This window comes from Sus scrofa, chromosome 4 (assembly GCF_054392235.1).
Source record: "Sus scrofa isolate SSC_HxYL_T2T_F1_AM1 chromosome 4, Sscrofa_HxYL_maternal_Yorkshire_Landrace_v2.0, whole genome shotgun sequence".
Classification (NCBI taxonomy): Eukaryota; Metazoa; Chordata; class Mammalia; order Artiodactyla; family Suidae; genus Sus; species Sus scrofa.
In genome coordinates this window covers 85,406,707-85,429,991 of record NC_139386.1, presented here as the reverse complement: position 1 = coordinate 85,429,991, position 23,285 = coordinate 85,406,707, and the positions used below count along the sequence as shown (strand labels likewise).

Genomic DNA, 23,285 nt, shown 5'->3' with positions numbered 1-23,285 from the left:
GAACCCGCAACCTCATCGTTCCTAGTTGGATTTGTTAACCACTGCGCCACAACGGGAACTTCAACATTATAGTTTTTTTTTTATCGTTGGTATAATAAAAGCATTTTTCTCCCTTAAGGACTGGCAATTATAAATTTAGCAAAACTAACTTAAGTATGAACTTATTAACTCCTGCATTTTATTAAAGTTAGTGGGGTGGAGTGATCTCAAAACCAGAATATGGATATGATTTATGTCTCTATTGATAAAATTTGTTTCAACTATATGTATAACTGTGTCATGATTTATTTATTTTTTTTTGTAAAATAAGAATGATGGCTATCCCTTTTAATATCTGCCTTAAGATTATTATACTTCCAAGTCTCTTACAAGAATAGTACAAAAACTCATAGTGTATATTTGGTGTTATTATTGCTATGACATATGAAAATGATACAGCCTTCTTTAAAAATACTTAAGAAATTCTGGCTTCTGCCATATAATCTAAGAAATTCTGGCTCTGCCATATAACCCAGGTGTTAAGAGATACTCTATCATACTTGGCATGCTTCTTACACATGCTTTTTGTTTGCCTTTACAGGGCTCTTACATAATTCATAGAGATTTATACCTCCACATAGGCAACTAATTGCTGTTGCACTAAAATAATGCCATGGCCAATCATATCTTCCTTTACCATAGTGAGACTGGACTGCTTGTATAAATAAAATTATTCAATCAAAATCCTTCAGATTCTATGTCAAGACTGATGCAAATGATACAACACCTTTAGGGATGACTAATACTGGCAAAGTCTCTTTACATGTTTTTTTTCATCTTATTTTATATTTAGGGAGTTTGTTTTGAAAGCAGTAAATCAAGAGTAAGGTTTTCAGTTATTTCACACAAATCATCACTTCCTACATTGCATACATTCCTGTACTTAGGTTTATTGCCACAGTGTTTGGCTTTTCTTTGAAAAGGGCACAGGTCATGGACGTGTTTAGGGTGGGGTATATTCATTCTGCGATGTTCTCTGTCTTGGGGTTGTGCCAACCTGAAAGTCTGGGACATATAAGCAAAGCTGGGCAATTATGAGAAGAATTCTTCATGGATATGGGAATGTACCATACATATTAGAGATTACATGCAACATAGGATTTTAAGCATTATTTTCAGCTAGCCCATGGGTATTTTATCTATATTAGCTATTTCAGGTATGCGGGACAAGGGGAGATTAAAAATTGATTTATTTAAAATAACTATGGTGTCCACTTGTTGATAGCAAATAGTACTTCCCTCCTCCAGATTTTAGAGAAAAAGCCAAGATGCAACTGTAGGATATTGACAGAGTTTCTGTTTTCCCCTTAGAGTATACAGAAAATGAGCTGAATTACAACAGTCCAATATTTATAAAGTCCTTAAAATCAGGAAACCTTTTTCAAAAACTTTTTGAGATCTTTTAACAATTCCTGCTTATTTACCATCTCAAAAGAGATCTCGGTATGAAGTTTCAGGACCTATGTAAATATAGCTTTATGGGGTTTAAGTTAGAGTTGCAATTTAAAAATTTACTTGCCTAACTATGGTTAATAGAAGCTTCCTCCCATCCTTTCACATTTGAGGGGCTCTAAATTAGGCACTTGATACTGTCCACACAAATCTGGATTCCTTTTTAAGATTGCTTTGCTTTTTAATTTCTGACAGGCCAATATGAAGGTGGTTTGTTTTTGGCTGGAAAAACCTGAAATGGAAGGAATTTCTGAAAAAGTGGGATGTTATCAATTTTAAATAAATCTAAACAAAGAAAATAGGGTTAAATATATTAAAGTATGTTATATTATTTGAGAGAGAATGCTGACTTATGTCCACAAAAGAAAATATATTCAGGAAATCACTAATTATGTTTCTCTTTGTAAATTTATTCAAGACTGATTATTTAAGATCTTTAACTTTTACTAAGGGTAAAAACAAAACAAAACAAAAAACAACCCCCCCAACCATTTATTGATTGTGTCTCTCTGGTCTGAAATATATAGCTTTTACATAAAAACCAGCATAGACATACACAGATTTTATATTCACTAATAATTAACTTTAATGCTAAAAGTATAGTTTAGAAAAATACTAATCATTCTTCTCAAATACAAAAACAAAGTAGCACTTGAAAACAGATTCTATTATAGAGTGGCACACTCATCTTTTCGAATCTTTTTTTTTTTACACTTGCCTTTGTCTTTTTATTGTTGTTGTTAAATCAGATGCAAATTCACATCTTTCCCTCCAAGGACATTTATCATAAAAATCACATTTGGGGAGTTCCTTGATGGCTCAGTGGGTTAAGGATTCAGTGTTGTCTCTTCTGTGGCTTGAGTCACTGCTGTGGTATAGGTTTGATTCCATGCCAAGGAATTTCTATCTATTTACTTATATTAATTTTTTATATTACTCAATGAATTTATTACATTTATAGTTGTACAATGATCACCACAACCCAAATCTTTCTGAAGTAGGTCTGAGTTCTATTTAGTTGGCAGAGGCACTGAGCACTTATGAGATCATCAGGTGCTTTGGGTTACTACTGAAAGACTGAATATTGGCCTAATGTTCGTCCAGTATAATCTACAGGATTATAGCCCATAATTAGTCCCCTTAACTCAAGACTTCCTTTTCATTTCCATAACCACCAATGGAGGTTTAGTGCATTTTTTAATAGATGAGAAAATGTAATGCATTTTAACAAATCTAAAACTCTTTCAATTAAAAGTTTTGAGAATTCATCAACAGCTACAATATCAGCATTAAAAAAAGATCAGCGACTAAAATGGTTTGTCACTTGCTCCTTTAAGAATATCTGTCTACCTATCTACTTAACACCTACCTACCTATGTAAAATAAAAGGTTTCTACTCAATACACCTTTGCTCATGAGATGGGAGGCATCAGAAATCAACACTTACATTGAACTTTTTGACACAATGTCTCTTCAAATCTTATGATTATTCAAATTATATTTTATAGGATCACTGATATGTTTCTAAAGAGGCATTATCTCTATTACAAAGTTACAAAAAGCTGCTGTCTGAACTAATCTCTCCAAAGTGCTCACTGTTACATGGAAGTAACTAAATCTAGTGAATAACTAGACCACTGAAGTATGATGTCTTATTAAATAGACTATATAACTCAAGAGGTTGTATTTAAATAATAATGTGATTATGTGTCAAAAATTGCACTGCTTAGGTTAAAATGCAAAAATATAAATCTATAAATCTGTTTATTTCTATCTAAAAAATTCACAGTATCTTTTAAAATTATTATTTCTTACCAGCTCTGAGATATCCCTGACATATCGTGTTGTCGTTAGATTATCTGATTTTAACAGTAATAAGTTAATAAATGATAACACTCCATATATCATGCTTTAAAAAAAGTATATATTTAGGATATGGCATTCTTCTCTAATGGGTAATTATGTGTCCTCTAAAGATTAAGGTCAATTCAGAAATGTTTAAGATGTTTAGTTCATCGGAACACACACACGCTTATTTAATCAAGGTGTGAAAATTACATAAAAGTTAGAAACAAGCAGAAGATCACTGATGTCTAAAAACTGACGCTGAACTTAGTATTAATTTCCTAATTCTTTTTCTAAGCCTGATAATACTAATACCTTTAAAGATTTAAAAAAATAAAGAATAATAAATGGGATAATTTAAGCCATCTAAAAAATTATCTTTTAACCAGGAGCTATGAGCTTATCAGTGGGAAAAGGACTACTGCTTATTGATATGAATCCCTAGAGCCGATCAAAGTGTTTCTAAAAGTTTACTGAATAAATTTTAAGTGCTAGAAAGAAAATATTAAATGCACATTCTTACCTTAATTACATTTTTATTTAATGTTCTATAAAGTTAATTTCATTTGTCATCATGGAACTTCAAGTAAAAATCAAAAATATCTTTTGGAAATAAAAAGAATGGTATGCTATACTTCTGATCTACTGATTATCAACAGGTCACTAGGTCTTAACTTAATGTTAAGTTAATTTTAACTATTAACAAGATTAAAAAAACCTTTTATTCTTTTTAAGGATGGGGCAGAATTTGTTTCAACCAAACACAGGCTATTTGATAATGAAAATAAATATAAAACTTCTAATGTTGGGAGATTACACATTTCTTTTGGCAATAAAAAATTTTATAATGCTGGAAAATGCTTACATTCAGTACAGATACATTCAACTGGATATGTGGCAGCATAATACAGGTATACTAAGAATTTCTTATCTCAATCTCAACTATAAAGGCAATTATATTTATACATCATAATATTGCAATTCAAAAGGCAGTTTTTATGTTATATAGGTTATCTTTAAAAATACCTTTGAAAAGATCACAATGGTTACTCTGGGGAAAAATGGACTGCAAGGGAAGGTAAATGTGGAGGCAGGGAAGTTAATTAGTTTATTTTGGATGGTTCAGGTGACAAGTGATGGTGGCTTGGACTAGGGTACTAATGGTGGAAATGTAAAGGCCAAATTTGAGACATAGTCTAGAAATGAAGACAACAGGATTTGCAGATGGCTTGCCTTGGGGAGAGTAGTAATGGCAAAGAAAAGAGAGGAACCAGGGAAGACTCACAAAGTCCATGGCTTGAACTACTTGGATGGTGGTGAGATTTCCTGAGATGGAAGATTAGGGAAGGCACCTATTTGTATCAAAATCAAAAGTTTTGTCTGATGATTATATTAAGCAATCAATAGGATAGCTTAAAAAGTGAGAAGAATAAGGCTGGTGCTAAGAGAAGAGGCATCAGACAAAAATACAAGTCTACAGATAGTATTTAATGTCAGGGGATTTGGATGAAATCCTCTAGGTAGTAGGTGGAGGTAGAGAAGAGGGCTCCCCAGAATAGTATGGCTAGAGATCAAGGTTGAAGCCCTGAAGTAAGCAGCATTTAAAGGCCAAAGGAGGAGGAATATATGGCAGAGAATACTGAGAAGGAATGGAGAAGAGCTTGGGATGAAAATCAGAAAAATAGGGTATCTTGAGAGCTGAAAAGAATTCAGAAAGCAGGGCCTGGACATCTGTGTCAAACACTCCTGAGAGTTAAAGATGACAAAAGTCTATGGATTTTGCATATGAAGATAGCTTGACAAAGCTGGAGAAACAGAGTGAATAGGAGTCTTATGAGATGTACTATATGAAGAGAAATGAGAAATGGGTAGTAGTTGGAATGTGATGTGAGGGCAAAGAGAGTTTAACTTTGGAGATTCTACATTGTGTTTATGTGCTGACAGGAATGATCCAATAAAAGGGAAAAGAATGATGACATGAAAGAAGTCCTCAGGAAGGCAAGAAGGGATGGGGTTCTGAGTAAAATGAACTGATTGGACTTTGAAAAAAAAAAAAGGACTCTTCCTTCACTGTAACAGAGGGAAGAGAGGGAGGTGGGGTAAAAATAAAGCATAGACACTGGGAGGTGGGAAGATAACCTTGGGTAAGTTGTTTAATTCAATAAGCTTCAGTTTTCTTAATATTGCCTTCCCTGAGCTGTTGTGAAGATCAAATTAGATAAGAGGAATAGAAGCAGCAATCAGCATACTGCCTGGCACTCAGTCAATATATTTCACTAAATGCCAGCATTATTATTAATCAACATATCTCAGATTATAGGCAGATTTGAAACCATTTTAGAGAATACCATTTCAAACAATGGTTAGAGTAAAGATTAAGTCTGTGTGGTATTGAAGCCTGCATTGTTTCTGTTCCTTTCCAGTAACTTCATTTAAAACTGGACTGGATGGTTCATGTTTCAGAAACAAACTTTTTGAGCAGTTTCACTTATTTAAGATTTGTTTTTTAAAGAATAAGAGCAATAAAAACTTTAAAAAATTAATGTTCATTTTGTGCAGAAATTTTCTGTGGACTTTCAAGTCCAGAATTTTGGATGGATTATGGACTGTCTGATGCAGATTTAAAACAGCAGAAAAACAAAGGAGCAAACTATAGAACAGATCCCACCACTCCCACATACAGTCTAGAATTGTCCCACCATTTTTTGCCTCCGCATGCAAAACTATCATGTTATAAAGCACAGGAAGACAGGCTTATTTGAAAACACAATTTTAAGAGTAGAAGCTACAATTTTAATGTTCAACATTGCTGTATTATGTCAGATACCTTCTGAGAAGGCTTACCTAGTGCTGTACCTCCCTCTCTCTGAAAAATTTCAAGCTGTTCTTTTCTTACCCTCCTTTCTTATTGGGGTACCTAACAGATGGCACTTTCCTAAAAGTTGGTTCTCTCTCTCTTTTTTTTTTTTTTTTTTTTTTTTTGTCTCTTTGCCATTTCTGCAGCATATGAAGGTTCCCAGGCTAGGGGTCTAATCCGAGCTGTAGCCCCTGCCACAGCAACGTGGGATCCGAGCCACGTCTGCAACCTACACCACAGCTCATGGCAACGCTGGATCTTTATCCCGCTGAGCGGGGTCAGGGACCGAACCTGCGACCTCATTGTTCTTAGTCAGATTTGTTTACCACTGAGCCATGACGGGAACTCCAAGGAAAGGTTGTTTTTGTTTGTTTTGTCTTTTTCGAGGGCCGCTTGTGCGGCATGCGGCACGTGGAGATTCCCAGGCTAGGGGTCTAATCGGAGCTATAGCTGTCAGCCTAAGCCAGAGCCACAGCCAATGGGGGATCTGAACTGCGTCTGTGACCTATACCACAGCTCATGGCAACGCCAGATCCTTAACCCACTGAGCAAGGCCAGGGATGGAACCCGCCACCTCATGATTCCTAGTCGGATTCAGATTTGTTAACTACTGAGCCACGATGGGAAGGTTTGGTCCTCTGTTTTATCAGAAGATCTGACTTTACCTCTCCAAATTTAGAATATTATTCTGAGTTTCAATACATTTTTACTTATTGTTTTTATGATAGTTATTTAAATCAATGAGTATTATACACTGTTGATTTATCCCAACATTTTGACTTTCATGAGAATAGAAATAATTTAATCTGTGAAAACAGATGGCTAATAAAACATTAACTGATTTCAATGGTGAGAAACTAGAAGCAGATTTTAAAAATATATTTTACAATATTTCATAATAAAATATACTTATTCATGGATATCATCTAAAATGGCATTCTAGAAAGTGAATTTCTTGACAGAGATAAGCTCCAGTTGTCAATCACAACTTGATAAGACAGTTTAAAGATAAAAGGTATAAGTGAAAAATAAATTTAACAATGTACACTAACTGAATCAATTAATGGTTCAACTAAGAGGTTTCATTGTAGCAAAAATAATTGAGATTTTATTTATTTCAGGGTGAAGATGTGTACATTTAATAATATATAAAATTCAGTTTGCTTAACTGTGATTCTGAATTTCCATTTATTTATTCAACAGATATTTATAATATTTCCAATATGTGTAAGGACTCATTTGGTAAGACTGTTCAGTGGAATACTTATAATGATATGAGAATAACTCTTATAGTGTAGCAAACAAGGCTTTTTTCCCCAAATTCTTTAAATTTCTTTATATACATGAAATCTTTTTTGAAATCAAAAGTGATAATAATGTTCTGACATTATATAAACTCATTAAGTGCTAATTTATGTTGAAATTGAACTTACAACATAATCAAAGAAATAATAAACCAGCTTACTTTATTTGAGGAGAAAGAAAGGTCTGGTCTTTCATAAGCATTAAAGTAGACCCAATTTGAATGTTAATGGTAGTATACATGCCTGTGCACCCTTTCCCTCCCTCACTCTGCCTCCCCAACACATGTAAACCTTTCTCCTCTCAGCTTATTAACATTCTAAATCTTTCTCCCAGGTTTGGCTTTGAAACCTCTTATTTGATAAAACAGGTCACTTAAAAAGGAAGAAAGTCCAATAAAATAAATTACAAAGACAACAAGATTAAACTGATTGCACTGTTTTCATACACTGTAGCTGAAATCTGCAAATCTGCAGTTGGCTGTGCTTTGGCATTTAACAGCATGTGATCAGTAAGGAGGAGGAAATTTTATTCTCATTAACGGTTGCAGATTTACTGCAGTGAAAAAGGGCCATGTAACCCGAGATGTGACAGTACAGAAAGATCAAAGCCTTGGACTGGAAACTAAATAAACCCTCTGGCTACTTCCTGCAAGGAAAATTCACTTTGGCAATGTAAAACAGAGCCCAGTTAAAAACTACTCTCAGTTTTATGAGCTGTCATAGCAGCTCAAGTGGTTTGGACCGGCTGAGTTTAGAACATTATATTTCCTTGTTTTTGTCTTAGATACTTCTGTAAGCAGTTTTTTTAAAAAAGCGCAATAACAACAACAAAAACGAAACTCTTCTCTTTTGTTTGAAACTGAGAAGGTAACCACTAAAGTTATCAAAGCAGACAGGTCTTCATTCGCACATTCTTTTTTCATTTCCTATAGTTTAATATTTTGCTCACAGATTTATTTGGCAATATATATATTTACTTTAATAATTCATCTGTAATCTGTACAATTTCTATTCAAAATAAGTGCAAATAAGTTCATAGAGCCCATATGGCTCATATCTGAGGGGTGAGCTATCTGTAATAGTACATCTGGAAGGACTATGGGCAATATGGAAAATATGGGAATTAACTAGCATTACATTTAAAAACCTATTAGGCTCTAGGTTTCATCTGTTTTTTAAAAAATGGTTAAGGAAAAACATTTGTTTAACATTTCTAATAAACAACTTTTAAACAATCATTCATAAATACTTAAATCATGTTAGTAAATCAATCAAAATACAGATGGGCTAGAATAAATCAACACATCTCTGAATTTAGGGGTAAACTCAGTATCACGGAATTCAGACACACTCTGTTTTCCTCTCTCCCTTATTTTTTTGAGGGGGTAGTAGAACTTATCAACCAAATTATAATATTTTATTATATAACAAATTATATTATTATAAATTATTATTAACAAATTATAATATTTTATTCTCCTTAGACTATGAATAAGCATGGCTTTATAATGGTAATCTGCATCCTATTCCCTTGAAAAACTCACAATTTTTTGAAAATAAGGTCAAATGTCATAAAAGCAGTAATCCTTGTTTAAGGACTTTCTGCTTTCTTTTAAAATTTATAACCAATTTTTATATATCTGTACAACCAATAAAAATGTAATTAATAGTATAAAAATGTATGAACTTTAACATTAGATAATCGTTCTTAAATGGTGGTGATATAATTAAGTCATGACTGGATTAATTCCCATGTCATTTCTTCTAGTACAAAGCTATATAGTAATTGATGTTTTAACATTTTTATAGCATCTAGTCATATTCAGGTTACTTTTTAAATTTATAGACTCAGTTATGCTGAATTTCTTCTAACTGAAAGTCTTAATAAAGTGATAATAAATTTGCTTTCCTTTGGGAGCATCTTCGGATTTTACATACAGCTATTATGCATACCTACAAAAATTTAGCTCAGATCACTAGATTGAAAATTAACACAAATTTAGTGAAAGCAGTTCTGTCTCCAAGTTTTCTTACTTCTAAATTTCCAAAGGGAAGTAAATCACTTAAAATATTTTTTCAAAGCAGCAGTATCATTACTTTCTTTGGGACAAAACATCTTCCTAGGTTTCCAGGATTCTAAGCCTTGATTTTTGGCTTGTATTTCTATATTTCAGTAAAGTTTACAATTTGCTAATGCTGATGTGTGATAATCTAATAAAAATGTGGCCTTAAAAGTTACAGGCCCAATTTACTAATAAAACCTAATTCAATTTTCCTTGGGAAATGCAAATCATTGGTGTCCAAGCAGTGGAACCGAATTTCCTTCCCTTTTTAAAGGCTAGAAAAGTTTTCTCTTTTGAAAAGACTAAACAAGTAAGACAACTAAGACTAATATATGAGGATTCATTTATAGGCATAAAAATACAGCACTGTGTATATAATATTTATACTGGTTGGTTAGCTAAATAAATGATTTGTATGAGACACTGCTTTTCTAGACTGAGATTATCTCACTCATTTCATCCTTAGTTTTTACATAACTGGATTAATCTACAGAGAACTTAATGAACTAACCCCTAAAGAGAATTTAATGGTAGTGAACCATTTACTTAACATGCTAATCAATTTTTAGTAACTTGTCTTTAATCAAACTAAATGCCAATTTGCATAGCAAGTGTATTAAACTATATAGCAAGTGTATTAAAGCAAAATAAGTAAACAGTAAGTTGCATTATTCAACAAAATGTACATATCTTTGTCTGAATTTTAATAACATTTACTCTAAAACTTTCTAAAGCACAGTTCACTGTTGGATTACTATTTTGCTTGCCATCTGGAGGCAGTAATGGTATAATACTGAGCTTAAAGACGTCTTACCAAGCTTAAAGACGTCACTATTTATTACCTAACTTGTTTCGGGCTAGTCCCTTAAAAATCTGAGTCTTAATTTATACATTTGTCAAAACAGGGACAATACTCCTCTTTGCTCTATATACCTTACACACTATTGATGATCAAATGAAACACATTACAATATAGATGTTAGCTACATGAAGGTTATTTGTCTTTGTATACTAAAATTTAGACCAAAAAAAGCACCTTAAAGATTTTATTCTTTGAAACTTTTACAAGGCTCGTAAGAAATTCTATCTTCTGAAATTAAAATATATCTGTCAGAATTGCTATGAGAGTACTTAGAAAAAAATGTAATGGGATTTAATGTAACGATTGTATTAGAGTAAGAGTCTTAATAGTGTAAAAATCACTATTATTTGAATTGATTTGATTGCTACTGTCACTTTTGTTCTCTTGTTTTCACCATTCCACAAATTTAACCACTTCATGAATTTTACCTGTCATATAGTGTTGTTTCTTATGAACGGTTTTATTCATTTCAAGAAATTTTACCAGGCATTTCTGATTGGATAATACTGATGAAGGTGGAAAGAACTTAAAACTATTTCTATTGGTTATACTTAGCTGTAGCAACTATTACTGAGCTTGGAATACATGTTTATACATACTAAAAACAATGTCATTTGGATGACCAAATATATAATTTTTATAGTATTATAAATTATAATAAAAATTTGCACAGATCTGGATATTTCAGATCAAATTATATACACTGAAACAGAGTAACTTTTAAAATAAACAGGATATTGTCTTTTACCCAACACAACTGTTTCTAATAGAGAGGTTCTACTGTATGTGTTTTAATCATGATTTAACGAAATTTCATTTAAACTGAGAAGCAACTGTTGCAAATACTCCAAGCGAGATACAGCTAAGAACAAATATTAGGGAATTATGCAAATGTGAAATATGAAAAACAAAAAGTAAATAAAATATATAACAATATCTGAATATATAAAGCATTCAGTAAGATTTTTAAATTATACATTGTTTAATAAGCTTGTCTTAAAACGTAAATATGTTCAAACATTAAAGTTAAATCAATGAATCTGTTGTCATAATGTTTTTAATACATGCCGATAAATATAAATGGAATGACCAAATATTTCAAACATACAGTTTCCTTTCATTACTAGAATTACAGACATGTCAGTGGTATACTCAATTTTATGCTATAAAATATCATAGGTGAATAACAGTTTTATTAATTTTTTCTAATAAGGAAGAAGCAAATTAAAATGTCTCTGAAGTTAATTCTTAAAAAAGAAGAATTTTATATAAAGTTGATATCTATTGCTAAGTGTGTCTATTTTTACCTATTTTGATTTTCATATTTACTTAATCAGAGCACTGGTATAATCAATATATGGACAAAATCAGGTGGCATAAAAGTAGGAGCTGAAAGTAGCATTTATCCCACAATTAGGGAAGTGATCATTTATCCAGTCTTTATTGCTGATTATTTCATAAGGATAAGTTCTTAGAAGTGAAGTTACAGAGTTAAAGAAGTATAAAATTTTAGGGTCCTGTTTTCTGTTACCAAATCTATTTCAAAGATTTTATCCATTTAAATTCCCACAAGAGGTGTATCAGTGTACCTCTTTGCTTACACGTGGGGGTACTGGCATTAGAAAATCTTTGGCAACTGATAGGTGAAAATGGAATCTGGCTGCTTTATTTTGTAACCACCATGTCTGGAAAAATTACTAAAGTCAGGTTTTTTTTTTTTTTTTAAGACTTCATGAAGCATGTTCTTCTCTGAGAAAAATTAGGAACAAAAAAGGTACACACCAAATGAAACAGTATTTTTTAATGATTATCTTTAAAAGCTTTAATAAGTATTTAACAATTTAGTTCTTACAATGCTCCTTAACAAGTGGTTGGTCTCAATATCTATCAAAGGAAAGGTTTAAGAGGTTCTTTTCACTTTCTTTTGATCCTTCCATATAATTTCTATACTACTGCCACAGCGATAAAGGTCACTAAAACTAGAACAAATAGAGTTTGGTTTACCAATTAAAAACTGATATAGGATTTATCAAATAAGGGATTTTATAGGAATATTTACTTTCCTCTTAATATGAAAGAATTTCTTGATTGCTAAATTAAGGACTGTAATGTGGACAACAGTTTATCTTTTGAGTAACTGCCTCAAAATAATGTAATAATATATAGTTCTAAGAATAATATGTAGGTCTGTAAACACTATGTAATGCCTTTTAGCCAGGGAATATTTAATTTTGAGGTTGCTTTTATCAACTGAAAAAATTGTTAACAGCTGAATATAATTAAAGTGGCCTTACAGCTAAATAAATAAGTCTGATTTTTACATGTAGAGTCCCTGTCCTAGGAAAAATTACACATTTAAAAATTTGGATAAAAGATTATTTCTTACATATTAAGGAAATAATTTGTTCTACTCAGCATAATTAAAAAATGCAACTAACATTTGAACTGCGATTTAATGTTTGAAAGAAGACAGAACAGAATAAAAGGTATATATGTGAAATACATTAACATATGTATAATGAACAGAAAAGTTAATGACCAAGTATTCTAGGGAAAAAAAAGAGGCAAGCTATATAGCATACACACAGAAAATGAAAGTGTAAGAATCAGAGGGCTCAGATAAAGCACACATCTAGTTCATCTTTGATTCCAGTGAAATGGTCAGTAAATGACATCACTGTGCCAACCACAAAGAACTCCAGGCCCTCTGAAAAATATTTTTCAAAGCCCCAAGGAAACCTAAGCAGTCTCTGAAATTTTTTTTTTCCAGTTTATGAAAATTGGATTCCTATAAAAGAAAAATGGACCATTTTTACTGCAACAAAAACTGATTTGTAAAAGCTGGAAGCAGTTTAAAAATATTCAACATGAGGTTCTTGTTAGTCTTGAAAAGTAAGAGTTATAATAAAAAAAATGGTCCAAAAATATGGTACGGATACACTGTATATAAGGGGGAAAAAAGCTCCTCTTACTCCTATTATTTTTAATTAGCTTCAATGGCAAGTTCCACTTTACTTTGTAACACCAGTTCAGGTTTTGGAAGCCGGAAGATTTACATCTGACCCACTGGGAATGGCAACTCTGTAGCTAATGCCTTGGAGCCCTAATATATTTTGCATTACCTCTAAATGTTGGGAAATTCTGGCGCCAAGAGGTTCAAACTGATAGTGACAGATGTCTAAAACCCAGGATTCGCTGTCCAACTGCCAGTATGTATTTCATCAAACATCCAGTCTCCCTTGTAGAATAGGATGGATGAGTTTAAGAGTTTTCACTGTTTCCAATTAAACTGCCTTGCTATATTATAAAAATGCAGACATTCAGATTAAGAAGGACCCCCTGACTTGGGTTTTAAGAAAAATACAATTTGGATTGTTTAAACAATTCTCTAAATCTGACATAGTTTTCCCCATTTAAATAGATTTGCCCTACTACTACTAAATGTCATTTTAGGAAGAAATTGAAGGATTTTTCTTTGAACAATTAAAAAGAAAATCTCTCTTTTTTTGGAACATGTATCAAATATTTTTATTTACCTTGTTAGTTAATCAGGGAACCAGTAAAATTTAAAACCTGATTCAAAGGAGACTCCAAAATACAGACATGGCTACTAAAAATGTGAAAATAAATTGCTAATAAATGTAATCAATATCTATAAGGTGGAAATTAATTTAATTACTGAGCCATTTTTTTCCTTAAAAAAACTTATACAAATTAGAAATTTATCCTTTACCTTCAGAAACTTGGGATCATCTACTTTACTTGAACCCACTGAAACCGCTATATTAAAAAAGGCTGAAAAGCCATGAGTACTGGCTGAAGAACATGCCACTTGGCACTGTCACAGTTTTATGTTCTAAAATAATTAAAAACAATAATAATTATAAAAATTGATATTTTATACACTATTTAAAAATTTATTATTATTCTAGTTAACATTGCTTGTTTATCAGAGACGTGATAAGAAACAGGGAAAGAACAGGTAAGTCATTTGGACAATTTCCCTGATTTAAAGGAAAAAAAAAAAAACCTCTTGAAACCTCAAAATTTCTCTTTTGAGAGGTATTTAAAGAATCAGCTTTTTCAATATTTAAAATTCAATTAAGACATCATTCTTCCATAGTTAACCCAAATTCATCATGTTGTTTATTAGGCCTGTTAGTCTCATCTTCACAGTAGAGATGAAGAATAAGAGTTCAACAGCTTTTATTTTTCAAAAAATATTCCCATTTTGCTTAAAATTATTTAAAATGAAAAAATTCAAAAGTCTTATTTTAAGCCAATATTATTTGATCTAATAGGTTTTAAATTTACTTCTTGGCTATTAGAAGCCTAGAGGCAGCCATTAGTTTAAAATTTCACATCTGAGACATTATGTATCAAAATTATCATGCCAAAATATGTGTATAATAATAAAGCTGTTTAAAATACTCAGATCTTTGTAGAATTAAAAAAAAAAATAAGCCAGAGTTAAGAGCCAGGGTTTGTTACTATCAAGTAAGAACATAGAAATCCTATTAAAAGACAATCCTAACCGACCAAAAATGACTGAGTAAAAGAAAGAATAAACGATTCTAGAGAAGGTCAATAAACAGAATGCAGCAAAGAGCTATTATGCATTTTTTGGCTATATTATAACCTTTCTCTGTATCTCTGCTGATAAAATTTAGAGCTGAGTTACCTAACAAAAAAGCTGAGGAAACTCACTGTAAATTATTTCTTCTGGAAATAAAAAGAAAATGATACAGTTACATGATTTAAGGCCTGAAAAATTACAAAAGACAAGAGATGAAAGACAATTTTCTCAGGGGAAGTTCTCTTTAAGGGGCAAACAATTCTCAATTCAAAATGATTACAATAAATGATTATAAGTAAATATATCACTCTTTTGATTTGAAAAAAAATATAGTCTAACAGTAAGTTAAACTAATCCTTTAAGCCAACATTTCTGTGATGTGTCTTATAATGTGGAATAATCTACTTAAATATTTTTACTCTCAAAAAGGAACTAAAGATACAAAGGTAAAAGAATTTCCCCAAAGTTTTTTTTTAAAAAAATTGTTAATAGAACTGAGGAATAAGATCCTGAAATCTTTGGATACAGTACACAACTTAGTCATTGAGTATGGCCCTCTCTCAAAACATCTTATTGTTTTATGAAATGACCATTTTTGAAAACCAGAAATGAGAGATTTTGCTCAGTTGAGCTCACAACTTCATTTTTTGTATATTAAATTTTAATGAAAATGTTCAGGTTCTTAAAAAATCACATATATAAAAAATCAGGTCTTTCTCAAATAGTTAGTTATGGTTAAGTTATGGTTAGCTACAACCATAGTTATATTATGGTTATATAAATAGTTATATAATATATATAATATAATATAAATACAATATATTAGTTATATTCATATGTTGATATAAATAGTTGTATTATGGTTATATAAATAGGTATGGACAGTATAAATCTGCTTTCTTTAAACTGGAAGTATCTTCAGGAGATACAAAAACAATGTTTTGTTCATTGTGAAACATAAATGGCAGAAAGATTAATGCTATCAGCAAAAATCTTCAATATTAGGATTATATGACAAATCATTTATTTTCTAATTATGCTTCAGAAAATATTTATTTGTACAGTGAATCACCACATGATAGAGTATAATTTTTTAATAGTCTGTATTTAAATAATTATAGCTATTATAGACAGACATCAGAAGCAATCAAAAGCCATATGATTTCTGATATTTAACCATGTTTAACTTTTATTTCCTAAGGCAAGAAGTTTCTTACCATGACAATCTAGTACACCAATGAAACTATAGTATTATTACAGTGTTATTACTTATTTAAAGTTCACTTAAGTCTACTGAACTACATATAAGGTTATTGTATTTCATAAAATACTTCTGTGTGTTTTCACTATGTTTTACATTTTGTCATGGCCATCAGTGAATGTGGAATCAACACAGTAGGTTGCAATCTGCATTTCACAAATAGTATACAATAAAACAAAATATATTACTATGTATTACATATAGTAAGAATAATTACTATTTTAAGAATTTTTGTTACATATATATGTAGACAGATATATATGTGGGCACCAGTTACAATGTGAAAGGTATTCCTTAAAATGAGTTGTGGTTAAAAACACTTAAAAGTCACTGTGGTATGCTATGCTTCCTTCAAAATGAGGTATCATGTTATACTGGAAAGACCATAAGCTTTGAAGACATATAGATATAAGTTCAAAATTTTTTCTCTGTCATCCTATATGTGGCTTTATTACTTAAATTATTACAGCCTTGGTCTCTTTACTTGTAAAATACCGATAATAATACTTGCTTTAAAATGTTGCTAAGTGGTTAAAATAAATATGCTAAATATTTGCAAAGTAAATTATATACAATAAATAATCAATAATGGATACAATAATTATTACTATTGGATTAAAATGGCTTATTACAAGTGATGATCCAAGAGTTATAACACATTGGTTACAGTTGTATTTTTAAACATATCCTCCAAACAGAAAAGTTTATGTTAATAAAACACATAATTTTAGAAAAGGAAATTAAAATAATTGAAAGAGAAAAACAGTCTTAAGGGCAAAAAGACAACACTTATTCATTGGAGCATTTTAACGAAATTTCAACAGTCATCATAACTTAAAATATTACCCTCTAGTAATGATACGAAAGGAAAACTATTGTTTACACTTTCTGGCAAGATTTAAAAAAATCTATGAGACTAGTAATGAAGCAGGATATCTGCTGGGGGGAACTTTATTATCATTGTACCACAATGGTGGCAGATCAGGTTTTTTTCCTTAAATATTTTATTTGAATGCCATGCAGGGAGAAAACGTCCTTAATTTAACCAAGGCATCAGCTTTTTAAAACAGTGATGTTTGAATAATTATTAAAAACATATATTGTGTTCTAATTTTATATTTTATTGGCTTTGGAAAACATGAAACAGTCTAGGTCATTAATTTGGCAAAAGTATTGTATATTTCAACAGACAGCCTGTATTTTCCAAAGTAAGGAAGTATATATGTATATATATTTTTAGAACTGTGATCTTTTTTTTTTTTTAACATAGAAAATGTGACTTTGTAAGTTAATTTAAAATCAAATATGCAGAATTCCCGTCATGGAGCAGCAGAAATGAATCTGACTAGGAACCATGAAGTTGTGGGTTCAATCCCTGGCCTCGCTCAGTGGGTTAAGGATCCGGCATTGCCACGAGGTGTGGTGTAGGTTGCAGATGTGGCTCGGATCTGGCATTGCTGTGGCTGTGGGGTAGGCTGGCAGCTATAGCTCCGATTAGACCCCTAGCCTGGGAACCTCCATATGCTGTGGGTGTAGCCCTAAAAAGACAAAAGACAAAATAAATAAATTAATTAATTAATTAAAATATGCATGTTCTTGAAAATATTTAGGAAAAAAATTTTTTTAACTCTTTGATGGTAAAAGGAAAATGGGAAGTGGAGAGAATTTTAGCTTTTCGAAAACTAGGGAAACACCATATACTAGACTTTTCTTGGAGGACTGTTTACCTGCCAGGAAATGAATGCTGCCCAACTACATCTCCATTCTGAAGGTGATAATCATTGAAGAAATCTGGACTGATGGCTCCTTCAGAGGCAACTAATCCATCTAGAAAGAAGGAAAATGGTAACTAGTGAAACAGCTTTGTAGGGAATAAAACTGAAACAAAATCAAGCAACATGATAAAAAATAATCTGTATATTTAATCTGGAAAAAAAATGTTAGCATGACACTAAGTTGTCTCTGGGAGTATGAACAGAAGATCATACATTCTTAAGTGTTCATTCACCATAATGTAGCACAACAATGGACATTTATTAAGCATCTACTGCGTGGAAGTACTATTTTATTACAGAGATGAACAAGAAAATCTCTGCCTTCGAGGGGCTTATAGTCTTATAGAGAGGACAGCAAAAGATAAAGGGTAAGGCGAATGAGTAAGGAAATGAGAAAATGAAAAAGGAAAAGGAGAAAATGAGAAAAAAAGAAAATGAGAAAATGAGAAAGGAAACCCAACGAGTAAGGAAATGGAAGAGACATTATATAGCATGGTTTTGGTAAAGAGCAACACAATGATGTCCCACATTTTATATCAGGACAACTTCATTTGTGTAGCAAGATTAGGGAATTATATTATTTCAAATAAGTGAATTTTTATATAAATAATGCTTGACACTTTAAGTGCCAAACCTTAAACACACACACACACGGGTTAGAAATCTTTGTAAATGTATTTTATATTCCTGGTATTTTTAAAAAGTATACTGAACATAATTTATATGCTTCTTCATGACTCAATCTTCATCACAGAATCAATTATTATATGGTAATGCCCTAGGTTATTAGATATATTCAACTACCTATGCTAAATAACTACACTACTTATGCTTTTTTCTTTGCTTATAAAGTGGTCCTTTTCCTAAATCAAATCTTTATTATTATTACTTCTTGCTGATTTTAGAGTGATATTACTTTCTCATTTCCTCCAATCTAAGAATCCAGAAAACCTATTTTTGATAGAATTATGAATAAGTTAAGAATAAAAAGAATCTGGGAGTTCCTGCAGTGGTGCAGCGGAAATGAATCCGACTAGGAACCATGAGGTTGAGGGTTTCATCCCTGGCCTTGCTCAGTGGGCTAAGGATCTAGCGTTGCTGTGAGCTGTGGTGTAGGTTGCAGACGCGGCTCGGATCTGGTGTTGCTGTGGCTGTGGTGTAGGCCAGCGGCTACAGCTCCGATTAGACCCCTAGCCTGGGAACCTCCATGTGCCACAGGTGCAGTCCTAAAAAGACCTAAATAAATAAATAAATAAATAAATAAATAAATAAAAGAATCTGAGGGAAAAAAATCTAAGTGATGGCTTCAGGGCTGTCCTATGAATAGAACAAATATATTTTGTAGTAGGGCTTTTGTAATTACTTTTTGAAAGGGTCTGAGGCATTTTAAACTTTCCTTTTTTAAAAAAATTCTGGGCTGTGAAGTGATCCCTAGATAAATGTTGGCTAGGCTGTACCCATAACAGTGTGTAATCTGGAAAACAGTAAGCAAATTATTCAGTCATCAGATGATAATTTTACACCTACCATGTGCAATAACATTTTACTAGGTCCCATGGAAAATACAAAAAATTACAATACATAATTTGTTTTCAGGAATTTTAAGTGAAATATAAGGTAGACAGTTAAAAGGCAATTAAATAATACATTTCATTAATAAAAGATATACAACAGGAAGAGATACATGTACCAAATGAGTGCTGGAGGCTGAAAAAGCTCTAGAGAGATTATTGCCTTCTATAGGGGTTAGTTAGAAAATCCTAGTTGGGGCAGAGTTGTAACTGATCTGAGTCTTGACAGGCAGGTGGGAATGAAATGATAAATTTGTTTGAATTGTAAAAGTATTAACAACTTAGTGGATAATTAATAGAGCTGACAAATAAATAGTAAAGGTAACTTGTACTTCCATAAGACTCCTGTACTATTCATTTGTTACATACCATATATTAAAGACATGTTATTTAATTATTAAGTTGTTAATAATACCTTTGATATTTACCTTATTACTTTAGAAAATTTAAAATACTTAAGAGGTAGTTTAAAAGTATCAAATATTTAGTCCAGTTTCTACGTCTTCTAAAAGTTAAAAATTCTATAAACCAAAAGACACCAGCTAAACGCAAATAAATTACAAAAAATGAAATTACAGAAATGCCAAGACAATACAGATTAAGAGCTTAAGTAGCTAACAAATTTTTTTCTTCTATGGATCTATGTGATTTTTACGTGAAAGCTTGGCTAAAATGAACAAGGTTAAGACCACAAAAATCAAGTTCATCTGATATTAAAACCAAGTAATTGAGGATCAGGATTTAAGAAATCTGCCAATTTTAAAGGAACAAACCTAAGTAAAATGTCAAAATAAAGGAACAAACCTAGTAAAACATCAAAATAAAATGTACTCTACACTTGGAAAACAAATACAAAGATATTCAGCATGTCAGTAGAATAAAATATTCTAACACTCAGAAATATAATGCTCAGATATAGAGTCAACCAAATAAAAATACCTGAATTATACTTTAAAAGTTTATACTACATGAAACATGATCTAGTGAAATGAACTAGATGAGAAAGTAATTAAAAGAAAAACTGGGAGGTCCTATTGTAGCTCAGCAGAAACAAATCTGACTACCATCCATGAGAATGCAGGTTCAACCCCTGGCCTCACTCAGTGGGTTAAGGATCTGGCGTTGCGAACTGCGGTGTAGGTCGCAGACGCAGCTCGGATCCTGTGTTGCTGTGGCTGTGGTGTAGGCCAGCAGCTGTAGCTCTGATTCGACTCCTAGCCTGGGAACTTCCGTATGCTGCAGGTGTAGCCCTAAAAAGCTAAAAAAAAACAAAACAAAAAAAGCAAAACAAAGAATAATAGATGAAAAAGGTACAGACGGCTTGATGTAAGAACTATATCTTTGAACTCATGGCAATGTAATCTCTGCTGTCAAGTGTCTACCATATCATTAGGCTACAGGTATAAAAACAACCACCATGACTATATCTAATGACAACATTTCATCCCTCAAATGCTTATGCTTGTTTATTTTTCCAACTATGGCTTTTGTAAATTTTGATATATAAAACTGCATATAATTCAGAATTCTCATAAAAGCATAAATTGTACATTTTAATTATATAATAGCTCAAAGAAAAATGTTCATGATTTTCATTTTAAGAGGTTAATTTAAATAAATTTTGGAAATGTGGTATAACTTTTTCAAAATACGTTCTGAAATTCTAATTGTATTAGAACAACAAAGATAAATACAGAGGTGGTTAAAAGTTTATTCTGTTTTGGAAACTGGTCTTTGATTCATACTGAAAAGTAGCTATCAATCTTCAAAGCAAGAAATCTGATTCTAAGAAATTCTGATTTCTATTATCAAAAAATTCATATCATATACATTTTACATCACTTTACTTCATGAATATCAGAATATGTAAGGAACAGCTGCTTGTCATTACTGAACTAAGAAATCCTGGTTGGTTGAAATTAATGATCTACTCCATCTGGTTTGAAACACAAAGTGGTATTTCATAACTACTGTAAAGTTCAGTTAGGAAGAAATCTATTCAATTTTCAAAGTAAAGTATCACTTTTCCAGGATTCAAGTATCTATATCAAATACAAAAATAATGCAGCATTATGGGCAATATATACAATACACTATTATGAAAACATGAATGAGTACACAGTAGAAAAAAATGAGCCATCAATTCAGATACAATTATTTTAAATGCTTATTTCCAGTCTGCTACAGATCTTAATTAGAAATCCTTTCCTTCTTCTTTTCAACTAAATGATTTCAATAAAGTTATTAATATTGACAACAGTGCAACACATTAAAGGGCAAAACATGCAAAAACTAACTGTTCTTGCCAAAATCCCTGAAAAAAGGCAGGATGGCAGAATCAACAAAGTTATGATATATGTAAAATATATGTACAAATTAAATTTTACCTTGAAGATACTGGCAGTTTTGAATGAAAAAAAATTATTGCTGTAAAGTATCTAAATCTTCCCAACCAGAATACCAAATAGGGGTCGCTAGCTAGAAACTAAAGCAAAACCATGGCAAAATGAGACTGTTAAAATGAAATACATTGGAAGACTAACATAAATTAGTAAAATATACATTTAAATACAAGCAGAATAGAGTAAGATATCACTTTCACACGGAAGTCAGAAATCTTGAAGATGTCATTTTTAAGTTACACATTCTAGAAGGCAATAAACTAAGAGCAATTAATTTTCCTAGTTACAGCCTTTTTAATGGAGATGACATTAAAGATTAACTTGGAAAAAAATAATGGTGAGCTAATAGATTTGCTTGGTATGTATTGATGTTATGTCTGAAATCATTAGCCGAAGACTATTTATATATCAAAAGTGCTTACAAAGCTTGGCAATGAGCAAGGCTGATAGACTAAAATTGCTATTTATAGCACACAAACAATTTATTTTTGCTTTGGTTATCATCTTACCTGAGCTGTAGAAAAGGTCAGGTCTCTCGAGAATATCTCCTTCATGGATGTATGGCTCAATTCGATCATCACCATACAAGTACTGCTCACTCTCATCCATCTGACGACTCTCTACCATCTCCAGCCACTGAGAGTTATGCCAGCGAAACTTTTCACTCTGAATTTTCTTAGCCCATTCTTCATCATATTCCTGTGGCAAAAAATAGTCAATTATTTTTGTGTAAGTTTGTGAAGGAATTCCCTTGGCACTCAAGATAGTACTTTTATAAGAAGAGAATGGTGGGGGATTGTTTGGGTTAGAGGAAACATTAAAAGTACTTGTTTAGAATTATTGTATACAATAACCAATAAAAATCAAATACATATATTAAAGACATCTCTGTTTAGATTACCAATCACTACTGGCAATGGCAAAAATTAGAAAAGTTCAAATTTCACAAATTCTTTTTAAGTATTACTAGAATTCAGGTAAGCAATCAGACTTCAGCTTCCAAAAAGTTTTGTGACTATAATTATTGTGGCAGTGACAGGTAGTTAAGTATTAAAATTATATCTTTTGCTGCATCTTTTTGTTTAGATAACATTTTTTAGTAGAAAAAGAATCACTATTAACAACTGAAATGGTTTATTACAAAAACAAATATAATTTAATTCGATTCTGTTTCAACCACAAAATAATGTCTTATTTATAATTATTTCTTTAAATATCTCCTGCTTCAACCATGAACTCTTGAGGAGCAAGACTGTGGCTTATTCACATATTTGTGAC

At 31.6% G+C, this 23,285-nt stretch overlaps 1 protein-coding gene across 7 annotated transcripts in view; it reads right to left on the bottom strand.

Moving 5' to 3' along the window:
* Positions 1-23,285, bottom strand: part of KIFAP3 (kinesin associated protein 3) — a 184,048-nt gene that overhangs the window by 12,510 nt on the left and 148,253 nt on the right. For all 7 annotated transcript variants that reach the window (XM_021089424.2, XM_085022446.1, XM_005663106.4 and 4 more), the window contains 2 exons: positions 22,517-22,706; positions 17,987-18,086 (listed from right to left, as the gene is read on the bottom strand). In XM_021089424.2, the coding sequence (XP_020945083.1) occupies positions 17,987-18,086; positions 22,517-22,706 (290 nt within the window). The remainder of the gene's footprint in view (positions 1-17,986; positions 18,087-22,516; positions 22,707-23,285) is intronic.